This window comes from Pelophylax lessonae, assembly GCF_965119305.1.
Source record: "Pelophylax lessonae genome assembly, chromosome: 5".
Taxonomy (NCBI): Eukaryota; Metazoa; Chordata; class Amphibia; order Anura; family Ranidae; genus Pelophylax; species Pelophylax lessonae.
The window spans coordinates 95,148,357-95,166,304 of record NC_138772.1 but is presented as its reverse complement, the minus strand read 5'-3'; the positions used below and the strand labels follow the sequence as shown (position 1 = coordinate 95,166,304).

At 44.9% G+C, this 17,948-nt stretch overlaps 1 protein-coding gene across 3 annotated transcripts in view; it reads left to right on the top strand.

The window, feature by feature from the left end:
- The window catches only part of PFKP (phosphofructokinase, platelet), a 166,522-nt gene that overhangs the window by 71,067 nt on the left and 77,507 nt on the right, over window positions 1-17,948 (top strand). For all 3 annotated transcript variants that reach the window (XM_082257730.1, XM_082257731.1, XM_082257729.1), the window contains exons 6-8: window positions 14,170-14,214; window positions 14,299-14,407; window positions 17,033-17,128. In XM_082257730.1, the coding sequence (XP_082113856.1) occupies window positions 14,170-14,214; window positions 14,299-14,407; window positions 17,033-17,128 (250 nt within the window). The remainder of the gene's footprint in view (window positions 1-14,169; window positions 14,215-14,298; window positions 14,408-17,032; window positions 17,129-17,948) is intronic.

Here is a 17,948-nt window from a genome sequence, read left to right as displayed (position 1 = left end):
ACTGTCCATCATTTTTAAAGGAAGCCTTGACGGAAGAAATGTTGAGAAACTCTGATTTAGCCTATTTTAATCACCCTTCTTAACTGCTGCTGAGATAAAAGATCAGTTGCACAAGGAGTGCATTCATTTTAATGAGTTGGTCAACTCATAGGGGTGAATTTATAAAAAAAAAAAAAAAAAATTGTTTTGTGCAAATGAGGCAAGGTTGATTTTTTCAGGCTTTTTTCTCTACAGCAGGGATATGCTAACTGTGGCCCTCCAGCTTTTGCAGAACTACAAGTCCCATGAGGCATAGCAAGACTCTAACAGCCACGAGCATGACAACCAGAGGCAGAGGCATGATGGGACTTGTAGTTTTGCAACAGCTGGAGGGCCATAGTTTGCATATCCCTGCTCCTTGATACCCCAGATGTTTTGGAACATTTCCCATGATGCTCATACACTGCAGAGTGCATGAGCATTATGGGAAATGTAGTTCCAAAACATCGGGGGTGCCAAGGTTCAATATCACTATTATAGAGAGTAGAGAAGAATACTGCATTATGGTCACTAATTGGAGCTGTCAGTCATGGTAGGTGTGTATTTATTTCCTACTATTCTCAGCTCCACCTAGTGGCCAAAATGCAGTATTTTTCCTGAACCATTCAATTTTTATGAATGAATAACAATTGACCTGTAGAGGAAATAGAAGGAAAACCTTAGATTTTTCCCCATGTGCGCAGAACAAAAGTGCCAGCAGTTTTGCAAGTCAAATTGCTATGCTATTTTTTTTTTTAATGAATATACACTATAGACTTGGATTGTCACAAAGAGAAGAAAAGCCCAACCATTGCATAGCTGGAAAGAGAGTCTGTAATGATCGAATATGGCCCTTGCCATGTACAAATATGGATATACATTATACATAAAAACACATTTTGGAACACATTAAAATACATTGATACGATTATTTAGATCAAGCTGATTTTTTTTTTTCACAATTACTGTACTGTATATCTAAAAAATAATTTGGAAAGACTATGAATTTCCTTTTACAGAAATATTCTATATTATAATAATGAAAGTGCTTGTCTTGCCCATAATAATTAAACAAAAGTTTAATTATTTCAGATGAAATTTCCTGGAGCACTCAATTTTATTGTACTGTGAACTCAATGACTCACTCTTTAATCTCTCCCAGTCACCTTTACTCTGAAGCTTTTTCTTGTTTGTCCAGTACAGATGAAAAGGGTTTTCTTGTCTGATTCTTGGCTTCAGATACCGGAAATACTTTCACACCGTATTTCACTACAGTGGCCTTTGTTAGAAGACAGTGAGGATGCCAGTGATGTAATCATCAGTATATTTACTGTGAAGGGTTCCTCATATTTAAAGGGGAAGTCCACCCTAACAGTAAAATCTCTACATCTATAGACATCCACGATCTAACACTAACCTATCTAGCCCTGTAAAGAAGAAATCACTATACTTATCTTGTTTTAAGCTGATCCGGTCTTCAACAGTGGAAGCCCTACAGAGGAGACAGCCGACAGTGGCAGGGAAATTAATGGTAAGTGACGTTACCCATGCAGTTACCATAGGGCTTCCATTGTCGGCTGCCACCTATGCACCCGCCCCCACAAAGCCGGCGTTGACAGCTCAGCATGGGACCGGATTGGATCGGATCGGCTTCAAAAAAGGTATGTATACTGATTTCTTCTTTACAGGGTTAGATAGGTTAGTGTTAGATCGTAGATGTCTATAGATGTAGAAATGTTAGTGTTAGGGTGGACTTACCCTTTCATTTATATCATTTCTGTCATTCATAAATACCAAAGTCCTGGGACAGGAACATGTAATTTTACTTAGAACTCGTCATTTAGCTTCAAATACCATACAGTACATAAAAGTATTAAAATTCTACTTACTTATAGTATAGCACATTTTTCAAAGACCTGTTAAAATATCTGGCATTTCAGCAGTCAAGAAACCAAACCTGTTAGTGTATGGACAGTTTAAATGCAACAAATACTATGAAGCCTTGAGTGTACTACAGTGTATCAACGTACGAGGACCGTTTTTTTGGCCACACAGGGATGCACATGTGTTCCATTCATCCTCGTGTAGGCAATCACATTCATGACAATTGGGATGCAGTGGCTGCAGGAACACAGCCCCTGCTCCCAATTTGACATCCACGTGGGTGCGGGCCCACTGCCCTGAACACGCACCGCTTGGAATTCATAAAGTCTGTCGCAGTCAGATTTTCCGAAAGTATCTGGTACGCCTTTTAAAAGTGGAGTAGCATGCGCTAAATTCATTTACCTATCTAGAACATGTATGTGAACTTGGCGCAGGCTGTGCGACTTTTAGAATGCATTCAAAACACATTTGCAATATCTGTCTCTCTATGCCAAATGACAGTTCGGGGTTGGTTTACTACAGGCAAAAAGACTGTGCACTTTGCAAACTGCAATTGCACTCTGCAAGAGCAGTTGCCCATGTTCTTAGGAAATAAGTAGAAGCTCTGCTGACTTTCATCATGCAATCATGTGCAAGCAAAAAATGCATTAAGGTGAAAAACCTTAAGATTTACTCCTTTAAGTTCAGCATCCTACTCCCAAACATGCAAGATAATTGTCGATCTCAAGTGTCTGGGGATAAGTTCCCTACATGCAGGAAGGAGGAATCTTAAGTGGTCTTCCATGTTGCCTTGAAGAATTCCGGGGATTATAAAGAACTAGGCCACCTCTGGAATCTGTGGCCATTCTGTGCAAGCGATTTAACTGCATATGCGGAATATTGCCCTCCAGTATGGGAAATTGTGTTTTCTCTTTCGTTCATTGACGGACACAGCACCTGAGTTTCATAAGCATTGGGTTATACTGCCCCCTACAGGAGTAGGACACTAAGCAGAAAAAGAATCTGGCTATGCCTATGCACAGTCCCAGGGTGTATACTCCCTCTCTCTGCTATAGGTACTCAGTTTTTTTCTGCCTAGTCAGGAGTAAGGTCCTAGTTCCTTGCTGGGATCTCTGGTCCTGGCAATTTTTTTCTTTTTGGATAGAATTTTTTTTTCTCCTGGATTTTCCTGTGAGATCTACAATCAACTGTCGGACTGGGTGACGGGCTGGATATTCTAGATCCAGTGGTCACCCCAGTCTGGCCAGCGAGCGCGTGTAGACCTCAGATTGCCGCTAGTTTGGCCGGGACATAGCCCCACTGGACGGGGGCTGGCCTGCGAGTTAAACGCCTTGCGAGGTCGCATACAACCCGGTCTTGGCCCAAGTCGCAGCATTCCTCCTGGTCGACGGCCCCCCATTTTGATGGGGAGGGGTTCTGTCTGGAGCAGTGCCCACCTGGTTCCTGGTAGGGTGAGTAGCTGTCCCCCCTCTCCCCCTGGAGGGTTTTGGGGTGGACGTGGGCCCCTCCTTGGGACAGTCAGACCCCCGAGTTCCCCTCTTTCCCATCAGGCACCCCCCTTTTTTCATCTATGCTTCTTTCGCTATGCTGGCAATAGGGGCCGGGGGGGGTGTGCCAGGGTCTGTCCTTGAGACCTAGGGATCCTTCCTAGGTCCCTGGGAGCCTCGTGGTGCCACGTGGGGCTGCCATTTTGTTGTAGCCTGTGTGTTTCTATGCACGACAGCCATGTTTGCGTAGTCCGGTGGCCATTTTGCAGTGGTTTGCAATTGAAAATAGCAGCGGCCATGACAATGAAGCCCTGTGGGCGGCGATTTAGGCGGTGGGAGCCCCTCCTCATGCCCTGGTGCTGACTCCTGGATCCTTTCACTTCCTGATCACCGCAAGTGAGTGCAGATTATCCTGGTGGCTGCAGGTGCCTGTTTCTGCTGTGTGGTGAATATGGTGGGGTTCTCTTCCTCTCTGCGGAGGATCACTTGGTGCTTTGTGCCTGGCGACCCAGTGGTGCTGCCAGCGTGGTGGGGGCTGTCCCTTGCAGTGTTTTACACCTTTTTTGTGGGGTCCCCCTGATGACTCATGTAGTCCTTGAGAGCACATCTCCCCACCTGATCTGATCCCCTTTCTAAGGCTGCGGGCCCTCATGGTCACAACCATCCATCAATGCACTGACAGCGGTCCTGGAGTCCTTTTGTCCCAGGTTGAGGTGTTTTTGTTGGGTGACGGGCTAGCAAAAAGCGCCCCTCAACTGTCTCCTCAGATCCTGAATCTGATTCGGCCGCCGCAGACATGGGTCACCCTACTGGATCTGCAACCACGCGCCCGGAATCCTCTGATAATGAGGATGATTCCTCCACATCTGCAACTGCGCACGAAAAGGTGCTGGTGGAAGCACTGACTGTATCTGTGCGTGAGACCTTGAAGATGAAGAAGGCAGCTGCAGCTGCAACAGAGGTGCAGGTTCCCTTTAGCACTCACAAGCCATCCAGAGCGGCAAAGGTGTTTTCTTTCCCTGCCTATATTGACAAAATTGTCACTAAAGAGTCGGGACGACCAAAGCGTCCCCCCTGGAGTCCCTAAGCAATTTTCTAGGTGTTACCCCAATGAGGAGTCCCTTATTAAGAAGTGGACTGTTCCACCAGTGGTGAACCCTTCAGTTTATAGATTGAACAAGGTAACCATGATTCCAGTTGAAGAGTCCCTGGCCTTTAAGGATCTGGCTGACAGGAAGGCTGTGGCACACAATATGTACACTCTGGCTGGTTCGGCACTGAGGCTGGTATTCACCATTGCCCTGGTGTCGCAAACGCTGACTGAGTGGGCTAAGCTTTTACTCCGTGACCTGGAGGGAGAACAGCTCTCCCCTGCCTTTGTTGAGCTGGTGGACCAGCTGGTCCAGGGGCTGCAGTTTATCTGTGATGCTTTTTTGGATGCGACTCCCCTAGTGGCTCTGTTCTATGTTTCGGCAGTAGTCCTTCGGCGTGTCTTTTGGCTCAAATGCTGGTCTGCAGACCAGATTTCTAAAAAGGCCCTTTTAGGGAGATTGCCTGTTTGAAGCTACCCTGGATGACATCATTAAAGGTCTCACGGGGGGGGGGGGGGGGGGAGAGTACCTTTCTTCCACAGGCTACTAAGAGCAAGGAACCTCGTCGTAGATGTGGGCCCTCCTTCTCGGCTCATAGAAAGTTCTTTCGTCCTCCAGGGTCGACAGACAAGGGCTCTAAGCCTTTCAGGGATCTAAATGAACCTGATCTGGCAAGCCGAAATCAGGCTTCTCAAGACCCGCAGACATGGCTCCTTCAGCACGAAGGTGCGTCCTCACCCATATCGGGGGTGGGGGGACGTCTTCGCTGGTTTCTGGACACATGGATTTCCCTGGTACAAGACAAGCAGGTCTACGAAGTAATTCGGTCCGGCTACAAGATCGAGTTTCGCTCTTGTCTTGTCCCCCGGCATGGTTCTCTCCTTCCAACTTACGGCTGTCCCTGGACCGCTTACAGGGTCTGTTTGTGGCCGTACAAGACCTGATATTTCACAAAAGTGTTAGCACCGGTGCTAGCTTTGTTACGCCAATGGGGAATCGCCGTACTGGGCTACTTGGACGACCTCTTTCTGCGAGTGGAGTCTCCTACTGCTCTGGTGGAAATCCTGGAGATCACCATACGAACTCTGCAGGAGTTCGGCTAGATTCTGAATTTTCAGAAGTCTGCTCTGGTTCAGTCCACAAAACTGGACTATGTGGGTCACACTCTGGAAGTGCTCCTTCTTCTGGACCGACTCCAGTAATTAGAGGCTGCAATTCTTCTCCTGCTGTTCAGGAGATGGTCATCCCTCTGGACTTGAATGCGGGTTCTGGGCCTGATGGTGTCTACCTTTGAGGTGGTTCTGTTTTGTACAGTTCCATACAAGGTCCCTGAAAAGGGAGATTCTGGCCAAATGGGACAAGAATCCACAGTCTCTGGACAATCAGATCCGGCTAAGTCGGGGAAGGAAGGAGTCCCTGATATGGTGGCTTCGTTCTCCGGCTCTTTGTCTGGGAAAATCCTTCCTCCCCTTGTATTGGACAATGGTCACCACAGATGCCAGCCTGTCCTGCTAGGGAGGCCTCCTCGGCAAACATTCTGCTCAGGGGATCTGGACACTGGAAGAGTCGAGACTACCGATCAATGTTTTGGAACTCCGAGCGATCAGACTTTGTCTGGACCATTGGACGGATCATCTTCAGGGATGCCCAGTGTGCATTCAATCGGACAATGCCACGGCCGTGGCTTATGTCAATCACCAGGGGGGGCACAAAAAGTGTCTTGGCGGCTTTGGAGGTAGCTCGCATTCTAAGGTGGGCAGAACGGTTTGTTCCAGCCCTCTCTGCCGTACACGTTCCTAGGGTGGACAACTGGCAGGCGGATTACCTCAATCGGCAGACATTGGACCAAGGGGAGTAGTCCCTTAATCCGGAGGTTTTTCATCAGTTGTGTCTCCGGTGGGGCATCCCCTAGGTGGATCTGTTGGCGTCTCAGCTCAACAAAAAGGTGCAGAGGTATGTGACTCGGTCACGGGATCCTCTGGCGGATGCCACCGACGAACTTGTGGCCCCGTTGGGTCAGTATCATCTGATTTATGTCTTCCCTCCTCTCAAGCTTCTGCCAAGACTGCTACGCAGGATTGAGGCAGAAGGGATTCCAGTCATACTAGTGGCTCCAGACTGGCCTCCCTGGGCTTGGTACGCCGATCTGGTGCGGCTGGTCACCGACGTTCCTTGAAAGCTTCCTTTTAGGGAGGATCTGCTGTCCCAAGGATCAATCTTCCATCCTGCTTTACAGTCGCTGGCCTTGATGGCTTGGCTGTTGAACGCCAGGTGCAGAAGGATAGCGATTTATCAGAATCGGTGATTCCTACGCTGTTAAAAGCTAGGAAATCTACTTCTAGGATGATCTACCATCATACGTGGAAGACGTGTGGTGTGAGTCTCTTGAGCTTTGTCCTCACTCTTTCTCAGTGTCTTGGATCTTGACCTTCCTTCAACAAGGGGTTGAGTAGAAATTGGCCTTGAGTACCATCAAGCGCCAAGTGTCGACCTTGGCGGTCTTCATCCAATGATCCTTGGCCACAAACTCCCTGGTGCATACCTTTTCTTCATGGTGTCCGACATTTGGTTCCTGCAGATGCCGCCTTGGGACCTCAATTTGGTGCTTTGGCCCTCCAGAAGCCTCCCTTTGAGAATCTTTGGGAGATTTCCTTGCTTACACTGTCTCAGAAGGTGGCTTTTTTGGTGGCTATTACCTCTGCGTGCAGGGTGTTGGAACTGGCGGTGTTATCCTGTCCTTCACCTTACCTAGTGATTCACAGAGATAAGGTGGTTCTTCGCCCCTGTCCTTCGTTCCTTCCAAAGGTTGTCTCTGATTTTAATTTGAATGAAGACATTGTGTTGCTTTCCCTGTGTCCCAGGCCTAAACATCCGAAGGAAATTGCCTTGCGTGCCTTGGGTGTGATCCAGGCAATTAGGGTGTACCTGGCAGCTCCCGAGTCTTTCAGGAAGTCAGACTCTCTATTTGTGCTCATGGATGGACCTCGGAAAGGGTTGTCTGCTTCCTCTGTGACCATTTGCAGATGGATCGGACAGACGAATGATTCAGGCCTGTTGCATCAAGGGTCTGGTTCCTCCTTTCCCTGTCAAGACGCATTCTGCTAGGGCGTTTGCAAGGTGGCCATCTGGTCGTCAGTGCACACTTTCATAAAGTTTTATAGGTGGATGTGTTGACATGCGTGGATGCTTCTTTTGGCCACAAGATTTTGCAGGCTGCTGTTCAGAGGACCTAATCCTCTTTGAGAGTGCGTTGTTTTTTTCAGATGGGCTCCAGTTGTTTTGGTTGAGCTCCTGTTGCCTGGTTGGCTACTGTTTCACTTTTGGAGATTTTTGCTGTTCCCACCCCTCATGTTTTACACTGCTTTGGGACATCCCAATGGTTATGAAGATCAGTAGCCGTGTCCGTCAATGAACGAAAAAGAAAATGGGATTTTTGACTTACTGTAAAATCCATTTCTCTGATGTTCATTGACGGACACAGCACCTACCCCTCTGTGGAGTTGTAATTCTTCTGACACTGCTTGTAACAAAACTGAGTACCTATAACAGAGAGAGGGAGTATACCCCCTGGGACTGCCCATAGGTGTATCCAGATTATTTTTCTCCCTAGTGTCCTACTCTTGTAGGGGCAGTATAACCCAATGGTTATGAAGATCAGGAGCCGTGTCCATCAGTGAACCTCAGAGGAATGGATTTTACGGTAAGTCAAAAATCCCATTTGTTTTTTATAACGGCCTGAATTTCAGCTTCAACCTGGGAACCACAGGCCCCTGTATTGTTGGCCTAATTTAATAATACTGTGTAGCATGATTTAGGCAGATAGACATTCAAGCATGTCAGAAGTCTATTTCCGTAATTGATTAATGTGGTGTGAAATAGAAAGTATTATAGACCTGTCAGTACCCATCTCTAGAACCTAAATATAAAGTACATATGCATGGAGTGAGAGTCCTTTCACGTATAAGAATGGTACTCCGCTGTTGGTGACATTAATGATTCATTAACTACACTTTGAATACTTGATGTCAGCTGGCAAGAACATAGCACATGCTTGACGAAGTGATAAACATTAGCACAGCTTTACTGCTTTCCACTTGGCACGGTCTAAGATATTTGGAATTCTATTTAAAATGCTTGGACTGTCCAGTTGTGGACAGCTTGGGAAATATTCTGTATGTGAACCAGGGAAATGTACACTGTGCTTGTATAGGAGCCGTAGATTTTGGGAAACTAGCCAAATCTTTAAATTCTGAATCACTTACAGTATATATCTGTTCATTCTTTTTTGGTGTCAGAAAACCAAGTGCAGTCAATCGTGATGCTGACAAAAGGGCCTTAAGTGCCGGTTCACACTTGTGCGAGTGCCGGGTTTGCATGTAATATCGGAGCGCACTGCTCCGACATTACATGCGATCGGCTGTGCGGTGCGAGTTTAGCCATACAGTATGGCTAAATTCGCATGGCACCCGCAGCAAACACGCACAGGAGGCATTTTTGCAGCCGCATCAGGATCGGATCGCACAGCGGTTCACACTTGTGCGATCCGATCCTGTGCGAACTGCACGATCGCACTGTGATATGCGATCAAACTGGGGGTGTCGTTAAGATTACATTGACACCCCCAGCGTATCGCATATGGCAGTGTGAACTGCCGGGGGTGCGTGTGCGATGCGGGAACAGGCTGCGAATTCGCAGCCTTCCCGCATCGCATAAGTGTGAACCGGCACTTAAAGTCTCCCAACATCTAATCTTGTTGTAACTGTTAAGCATAGACCAAGTACCAAACCTTTCTAACTTAACCTAATTACTAAACTGAACCCCTAACTCCTCCCAACCCTTAATGCTTAACCCTACCCCCAAAACACACCTAACACATTACCTTCCTTCTAAAAATTTACCTAAACCTCCATAAGTCTTTAAGAGGAAGTAAACCCTCCTCTGACACTTTTACCTATAGGTAAGCCTATGATAAGGCTTACCTATAGGTACTGTAAATATCTCCTAAACATGCACCGTTTAGGAGATATTTACCTTACATGCCGCCAGTGACGTCACTGGCGCATGCGCTCTGAAGGAATGGCCGCTGGTGCCGTTTCTTCAGAGACCCGTGCCGTGACTGTCGGCTCCCGCGCGCGTGCGCGGGAGTGACGTCACCGCGGCTCCGGCCAATCAGATGGCCGGATGCCGCGATCCCGGAAGACGGGCGATTGGACATGTCGCCCGTCATACAGATGAGCGGGCGGCACGGCGGGGGCTCGTTGTAAGGTAAGTATTTCATAATGAGCTAGTATGCGATGCATACTAGCTCATTATGTGTTTGTCTTTCAGGTTTAAAAAAAAAAAAAAAAAAAGTTCTACGAGTTTACAACCTTTTTAAAGCCTAAGTTTAGGTAACATAAAAAAAAAAAAAAAATCAGCACAATGTTACTTACATTTAATGGAAAGTGTCCCTTGTGCTGTTGCTGGCTGTCCTAGTGAAAGTCCTCTGCTCCTTTCCCACACCCTGCAGCTTAAATTTAATATTTTGGTGCTGTGGGGGTTAAAGTAACATTAGAGGTTTAATTTTATCTTTTTTTTTTTGTATTTAAAATAACAAAGATATATACTTACCTCCTCTGTGCAGTGGTTTTGCACAGAGCATCCCCAATCCCCCTCTTCTTGGGTCCCAAGTCAGCACTCCTGGCAAGCCTCTTGCTATGGGGCTCTGATTGACAGCAGGGGGAGCGAATGGCTCCTGCTTCTATATCTGAGACAATGAGAAGTGAGAGAGTCGAGAAAGCCTTGGCTCTCGTGGCACATGGCTGGATTGAGATCAGGTTCAGGTAAGTATTTAGGGGGAAGCTGCATGCAGAAGGCTTTTTACCTTACTGCAAAGAATGAAGTAAGGTACAAAACCTTCTGCTTTTTACAACTACTTTAATATTAGTGCTGGACCCGTGACAGGCACTCTTCGCGAGTGTTGACTATGCCCTCTCCTCCATCTATAGAAGCTGTACTATAGCTTCCATGAATGAAAAGCAATCTGTGAATGGAGGAGGCTTTCATTCATCTGCCTGTCCTCCATTCTTGGATCACTTTTCATTCACAACCCTTACCCTCATACTAAGTCAATCTAACCAACACCCCTAAACCTAATTCCTAATGGTCACTTAACCCCTTGAATAGCACACTCTTTATCTGATGCCTGAAACATAAGTACCAACAGATACTGGTCCAACACAAAACAACAAATACTAATGCAAAAAATTCTGATCCACCTATAGGTAACGTCTGTTTTACCTGTCAGTCTATGTAAAGTAATGCTCAGTCTGTGATCAATCCACACTTGCTACGTCATATTGCTGCATAGAATAATGAAGAGGAGACTGCAGATTGTACATATCTGTAGACTCTGTGCCACTGCCTAACTCCCATCGTCTCTGTAAACTGTATACAACATGCTTGAGATGCCCACTTTGAGTTCTCCAACCCATGTAAACTCCTATAAGTACCTACTCTTTTCATGTCCTATATAAAGCAGTCACTTATTGCAAGCCAGATTTCAATTTTCAGCTGGTAATGTGACATGTTGATGTATAGACAGATTTCAAATGACTAAAGTGGTTTCATTATAAAATGACTTATGATAGAGATCTAAACTGTGATTTTATGTAACAAGTATGCTTGTGTCTGTTGTTCTAGTTGGCTTGGCTGTTAGCATTTAAAAAGGAGGATTAAATAGAAATCATTAGGCAGTGGAATGGAAATGTCCCCAGGCTGTCAGTGTGCAGAGTACAGCAACAGCCATTAGACACAGAGGGCAAGTGAGGAAATAGGTCCAGCACAAGCACAATAACCATTTACATGAAGAGATAAGTGAATTGCCAGATAAAGGTGTGTCTGATACAACAATGGCACAGCAGAGGAGGTAGCAGTGACTGTTATCAGGCCCTTAGGGGACCCTGCACTGCCATGGTGTGCTATACTCTCCTATCCCCCTTCCTCACTGCACCCATGGAAGAGTATTTTTTTCCAAAAAAATTGCATTTGAAAGATCGATGTGCAAATACTGTGTGACATAAAATATTGCAACGACCGCCATTTTATTCTGCAGAGTCTTTGCTATATATATATATATATATATATATATAAAATGTATGCATCACTCTGGTACATCCACTTCCTCAAGATGACATACAGGTACGTGATTTTGTGGGAAGTGGTTAAAGTAATTACTCCTCAAAGATCACAACTAAAGATGGAGTTCAGTAGGTTCAGGGGGGAGTAGCTGTGATTTCTATGGACACTTAAAATTAAAATGTTACTAAACCCAGAATCCTGCATTCACTATAGCTGGTCTCCCACAGTACACAGAACATGGGAATGCAATTATTTTAGTAAATATAAACTGCTAAATACTTTTTTTAGCAGCAGTATATAGCAGTCTTGTGACTTCTATTAGTGTCTGGTAAAGCTTGAAGGAGGAATTCTCCTCTGACTGTCTTATGAGGCTGCAGGACCCCTGACCCTCTGTCAGGACCAGTGTTAATGTCATAGACTAAAACCGACTAAAACGTTTTCGTCTACTAAATTAACACAATTTTAGTCGACTAAAATACGACTAAAACTAAAACAATTCAGATGACTAAAATACGACTAAAACTAAAATGGCATTTTAGTCAAAAGACTATAACTTAAATAGTTGCCAAAATTGGTGCATGCTCAAAGCTTAATACCATAAATAATAACATATTAGATTTTTCACTCCAGGACTAGCAGTAGTATATAATGAGTTTGGAAATTGTAGAGAAATGCTTAAATAATGCATTACAAATTACAATTGAACTACACCCATTCGATTATAGATGACTAAAATGAGTTTTAGTTGACTAAAATATACTGGAGTTTTAGTCGACTAAATACGACTAAAACTAAAACACTTGCAGAAGACTAAAATGGGACTAAAACTAAAATGCCATTTTAGTCCTAAGACTAAGACTAAAACTGAATTGAAATTTGCTGCCAAAATTAACACTGGTCAGGACGGTGCTGATTGGCCCTCTGCTGATCACCTGCACTCTCCCAAAAAAACAAAACAAAAAAAACTCTCCAGCAATACACACCAAACTGAGCGTGTGTAGAGTGCCTTCCAGGGCTCTCTACTATCAGCAGATGGTTTGGGGACTGTGGAAGAAGGGGAGGATCAGAGAGGACTGGATAAATCAGCCTTTTTACACAATGCAGAGAATTAACCCCTTAGTTTCCACAGTGAGTATAACAAGCATGCTTTTCTGCATATACACTGGTTTTACTGTTGTGTGTTTAGTAACACTTTAATTTCTCCACAATGCTTACAGTCGCAAAGGTTGACAGGGGCTTGTTTTCAAGTGCTTTGAAATACTTGCTCAGAATATGTAAATACTTTATTTAACTTTTCCCCGGACTATATACATTAAAGTCAAATAAAAAAAAATTGATTTAGGCCCCTTTCACATTTGTGCAGCCTGAAAGTCATGCGACTTCGACTCAATTTAAAGCAATGCCTTTGTAATCTTGAGTTCGGTGGACCTCAAGTCGCATCAAAGTCAGACCAAAGTAGTGCAGGGACTACTTTGAAGTCGCACAGATATGAATGGTACTCGTAAATCATGGGGGTACAACTTGCCATGCAATTTTGCAGTTCCAAGTCACAGGACAAGTCGCAAAAGTGTGAAAGGGGCCTAAAAAAGGGTTTGCAATGTTTATGCAGTCTTTAAAAGGCAAGGAGACCTTCCCACAAGGCTTCTTTGCCTTTGGCCCCCAATCAACTAAGTAGGTTTAGCCCCCTACCCCCAAATTGCTATACTTACCTAGAAAATCATAGGCATTCTTGATTTGATGTCCACACCTACATAGTTCCACCCCATAGTCTTCTATGAGACTGGATCTTATCTCACACTGAGGCCAACAGCATTGTTTAAATCCCTCTCCCAGCTTCTTGATCTGACATTTACACCTACACAGTTTGGCCCTATAGACTTCTATAGGGCTGTTAGATGGATTGGATCCTATCCGCCAACCAGCTGTATAGAAGTGGGATGGAAACAATGCTGCAGGCCTCAGGGTCCTTTCACACAGGCTTTCTGCCCTGGAGAACTCCGCTTTTGCTCAACGGGGGATCGATCCGCTGATCCCCGCTGTGCAGGCAGATGACAGGTCTGTCTCCGCTCACCTTGCAGACACGGACCTGTCAGAGTCCCGCTCTCCTATATGGGGAGATCGGATGAAAATGGAACGCCTGTCCGTTTTCATCTGATCAGATCCTCCAGACAGATGGAAAATAGGGTTACCATTGGTCTGGATTTCACGGCCAGGATCAGATTGGATAGCAGCGGGTGTCCGCAAACATGTCACCGCTGACATCCACTGCTCTATAGAGGTACATGGAGCGTCCGATCAGATCTGCCTGAAAAACTGACAGGCGGACCTGATCAGAAAGCCTGTGTGAAAGGGGCCTTAGGGCGAAGGCTACAGGTGAAATATAGCAATTAGGGGGAACGGGGCTTTAGACCTCTATAGGGGGAGGGGGGCGAATAGATAAGGAAACATTCCTGCTATTATTTAAGAGTTCAAGTACTTGTTGTAATTCAAAATGTTGGTGTTGTTTATTTTTGCCATTGTTTACCAGGTACAGTTGCATTAAACATATAAATATAATTTTATCCTTTCAGCCACCAAAGGACCTTTGTTTTGGAAGTCATGGGGCGACACTGTGGGTAAGTTCTCTCAGCATTCTGTTTCAGCACACGGGCAAAAACATACATCTGTTATAAATCGATGACCTTGTTCTCGGTCTGCAGGTACCTGGCCTTGGTTAGTGCCTTGGCTTGTGGAGCTGACTGGGTCTTCCTCCCTGAAAGTCCTCCAGAGGAAGGATGGGAAGAATTAATGTGCGTTAAACTTTCTGAGGTAAGCTTCTATAATAGCCATAGTTCTTACATTGTTTTATATCTAAAGGGGGCTGCAAACCCCAGCAACCATAATCCATTCAGGATTCAATGCAATGAGTTTGGTAAACCCAAATCGAATTGGTTGATATAGGAAACTGCACTTTGCGCATCATATTTTATGTACTACATTATCGAATAAGCCTGTATACTCTCTGTCTAGATTTCTATTATCTTTAACCTTCCTAGCGGTATTCCCGAGTGTGGCTCGGGGTTAAATTTCAGTGCCAAAAGCGGTAACCCCGAGGCACACTCGGGGTACCGCTAGGAAGATCGCTGGATCCTGGTAGAGGGGTTACTTACCTTGTCACCGGGATCCAGCATTGTATGCGGGCGGTGTGTGGCGGCGGATCTTCCTCCCGATTGTCTGCGAGCCCCGGCTTCCGTCTCCTGCGACGTGACGTTCGCAGGGGGGTGGAACACACCAAACACACTGATACAATGCAAAATAACATAAATTCACATTAGTTTGCCCCCCAGTGCCCTTTCCTGCAATTTTACTGTACTTTTTATACGTATGTATATATATATATATATATATATATATATATATATATACACACAGAGAAGTATTCCGATGTGAACACTAGTTTTGATGACTTGGGGGCCTCAAGGGACTCCCTTAACCACTTTGCCACTGAGTACCGTAGTACTACTGCGGCAAAGTGGCTCGTTATCGTCTGACGACGTAGACCTACTTCGTCAGACACTCCCCCTTGTGGGCGGCGCTCGCGCGCCGCCGGAGGCTCGCTCCCGCTGTATTCAGTCACAGCGGGAGTCGGGCCAGGGGAGGAGCAGCAGCGATCACCTCTGCTCTTCCCCGATCGTCGGGGATCTAGTGTGGAGATCCGCCCGCCTGTGTAAACACAAGCGGGCGGATCTCCCAAGTGACAGGGAGTGACAGATCAGAGTGTTCAGCAAAGCTGAACACTCCGATCTGTCCCTGGCTCACACAGTCACCTCCCCCCCACACGTCAGTAAGCACCAGGCATACATTAACCCCTCCCTCTCCAATAAAATTAACCCCTTCCCTGCCAGTGTCATTTTTACAGTAACAGTGCATATATATAGCACTGATTACTGCAGTAATGTCACTGGTCACCCCAAAAGTGTCAAAAATGTCAGTCAAGGGTCCGATCTGTCCGCCGCAATGTCGCAGTCCCGCAAAAAAAATCGCAGATCGCCGCCATTACTCGTTAAAAAAAAAACACCAAAAATGACAGAAATCTTTCCCTTAGTTAGTAAACGCAATAACTTTTGCGCAAACCAATCAAAATACGCTTATTGTGATTTTTTTACCAAACATAGGTAGCAGAAAACAAATTGGCCAAAAATTTAAAAAAATTTTGATTTTTACATTTTTTGGGGGGGAATTTCATATAAAAAAATGTGAAAAATATTGTTGTTTTTTCAAAATTTATGCTCTTTTTTTGTTTATAGCGCAAAAAGTAAAAATCGCACAGGTGATCAAATACCACCAAAAGAAAGCTCTGTTTGTGGGAAAAAAAGGATGTAAATTTTGTTTGGGTATGGCGTCGCACGACCGCGCAATTGTCAGTTAAAGTCGCACAGCCCTGAATCGCAAAAAGTGGCCCAGACATAAGACAGCAAAATGCTCTAGTGGTAAAGTGGTTAAAAGAGGGGAATTCTTGTTTTCAATATTTTTCCTTACCTAGGTGGATGCTGCATCTGTCCCTTGGTGCCTCAACAGTGAGAACCAAGCGATCAAACACCGCTGATCACTCAGTTCTGACAGCTCCCCAAGCAGAGAGCTGCTGACTGTCAATCAACAGCTCTGTGCTCTGCCCCCTCCTCGCTCATTGGAGCGCTGGGCTGTGGACGGGGCGGGGAGTGGCCGGCCTAGGCTCTCAGCGGCTCGCTGAGAGGCTTAGACGGGTGTCAGTCCAGGCACCTGGTGAATCCCGACTTCCATTGTCATTATGACGCGGTGCCTGGACTGACTTCTGTGATGTCAGCAGAGAGCGAAACGGGTCACAGGAGTGCAAAACTAATTGTACTCCTGTGATCCATAGAAAATGTACAGACAAATGAGATTTGGCTGTACATCTCCTTTAATTTGCAGGGATTTCCTCTCACTTCCTGTTTTGGCCATGGGACAGGAATTGAAGTTAAATTTCTCCAATGGGACACAGATGGTAAAAAAAAAAAATCTGACAGGAGTTCTACTTTAACTAACTTTTGCTGGCCATAAACTAGCCAAAAAAAGGATTCGAAAATCTATCCTTTGGACCTTTCCTTCGTTATTTGTCTAGTTAATGGGCACAAATAGAAAAACGGTTTTAACTTTCAGAGCCAAAAAATCGAAGGAGCAGGTTGAAAAATTCTACCAAACGAACGATAAATTGGAAGGGTAATGTGCTTCTCGTCCGTTAAATATTGAACTGTTTGCACTGGGCATATGGGACATGGAATAATTTATCGATCAAAATTCGGTCATTACATGATGGCACTATCGTTTGCTGTCACAGCTGAGTGTTCGTTATTCGAAAGCAAGTTTGAATGATTTTTCATATAGTGTATGGCCAGCATTAGATCTGTACTAAGTAATGTCTGTTTTCTTTCTCAGAACCGAGCAAGAAAGAAAAGACTGAATATCATTATCGTCTCAGAAGGAGCCATCGATTGTCACAACAACTCAATCACTTCGGAAAAGATCAAAGACGTATGTATTTGATTTCTTCATTGATCTCTTGCTGTAAGAGCAGCTTGGCTTATACATAAAGTATTATATCAGTATTAGCACTAGTCAAGCACTGAAGGGCTTATTTACTAAAAAGATACATTTTACACCGTGTCAGCAAATCTGTGTTCATTAAGAGAGCATAAAAAACCTTTGAACCATATTCCAGTTATCGCAGGTTTGTTTTGTCACCGGTGACTCAAAAGTTTATACACTATAATATTCTTAGCATTCCTGGGCAATAGGGCATTGTGAAGCTGTAAAAGGAAAATTGGACGTGCTGGACTATGTGATTGGAACAAGAGCACTAATGGCTCCCATGGTCAGTGTCTGTGAATATAATACCAGCGTAAAAAAAAAAAAGGTTATGATACCACAGAGGAACTGATTGGCGTAACCCTGTCTAATTAAACCATTTTCTTGGGCAGCAACATAAGACATATTATTGATTATTAAAGCAGAACCCATAACAACTTGATAAAGAATAATGTTATTTGGCAAGGATCATACATTCCACACTAATAATCATGCCACCAAAATGAGTGTGTGCTGTAAATTGCCTCCAGCATTGCTCCTGTTTGTTCTTACTGGAGGCTGCCATTTTACTGTAGCCCAAAGCCTCTGAGCAGCAGTAAATCCTTAGGCTGTCAGCAGATCAGGCTCTAGTGGCTCTGATCTTCGACAGAATGGCAAAAATGTAGAGCAGTTGAGCATGTGCAGAGCAAGGTGAGACAGTGTATTACTGGATTTTAAATTATATAGGTATTTATTTTTAATGTTTTTCATAAATATACCTGAAAAA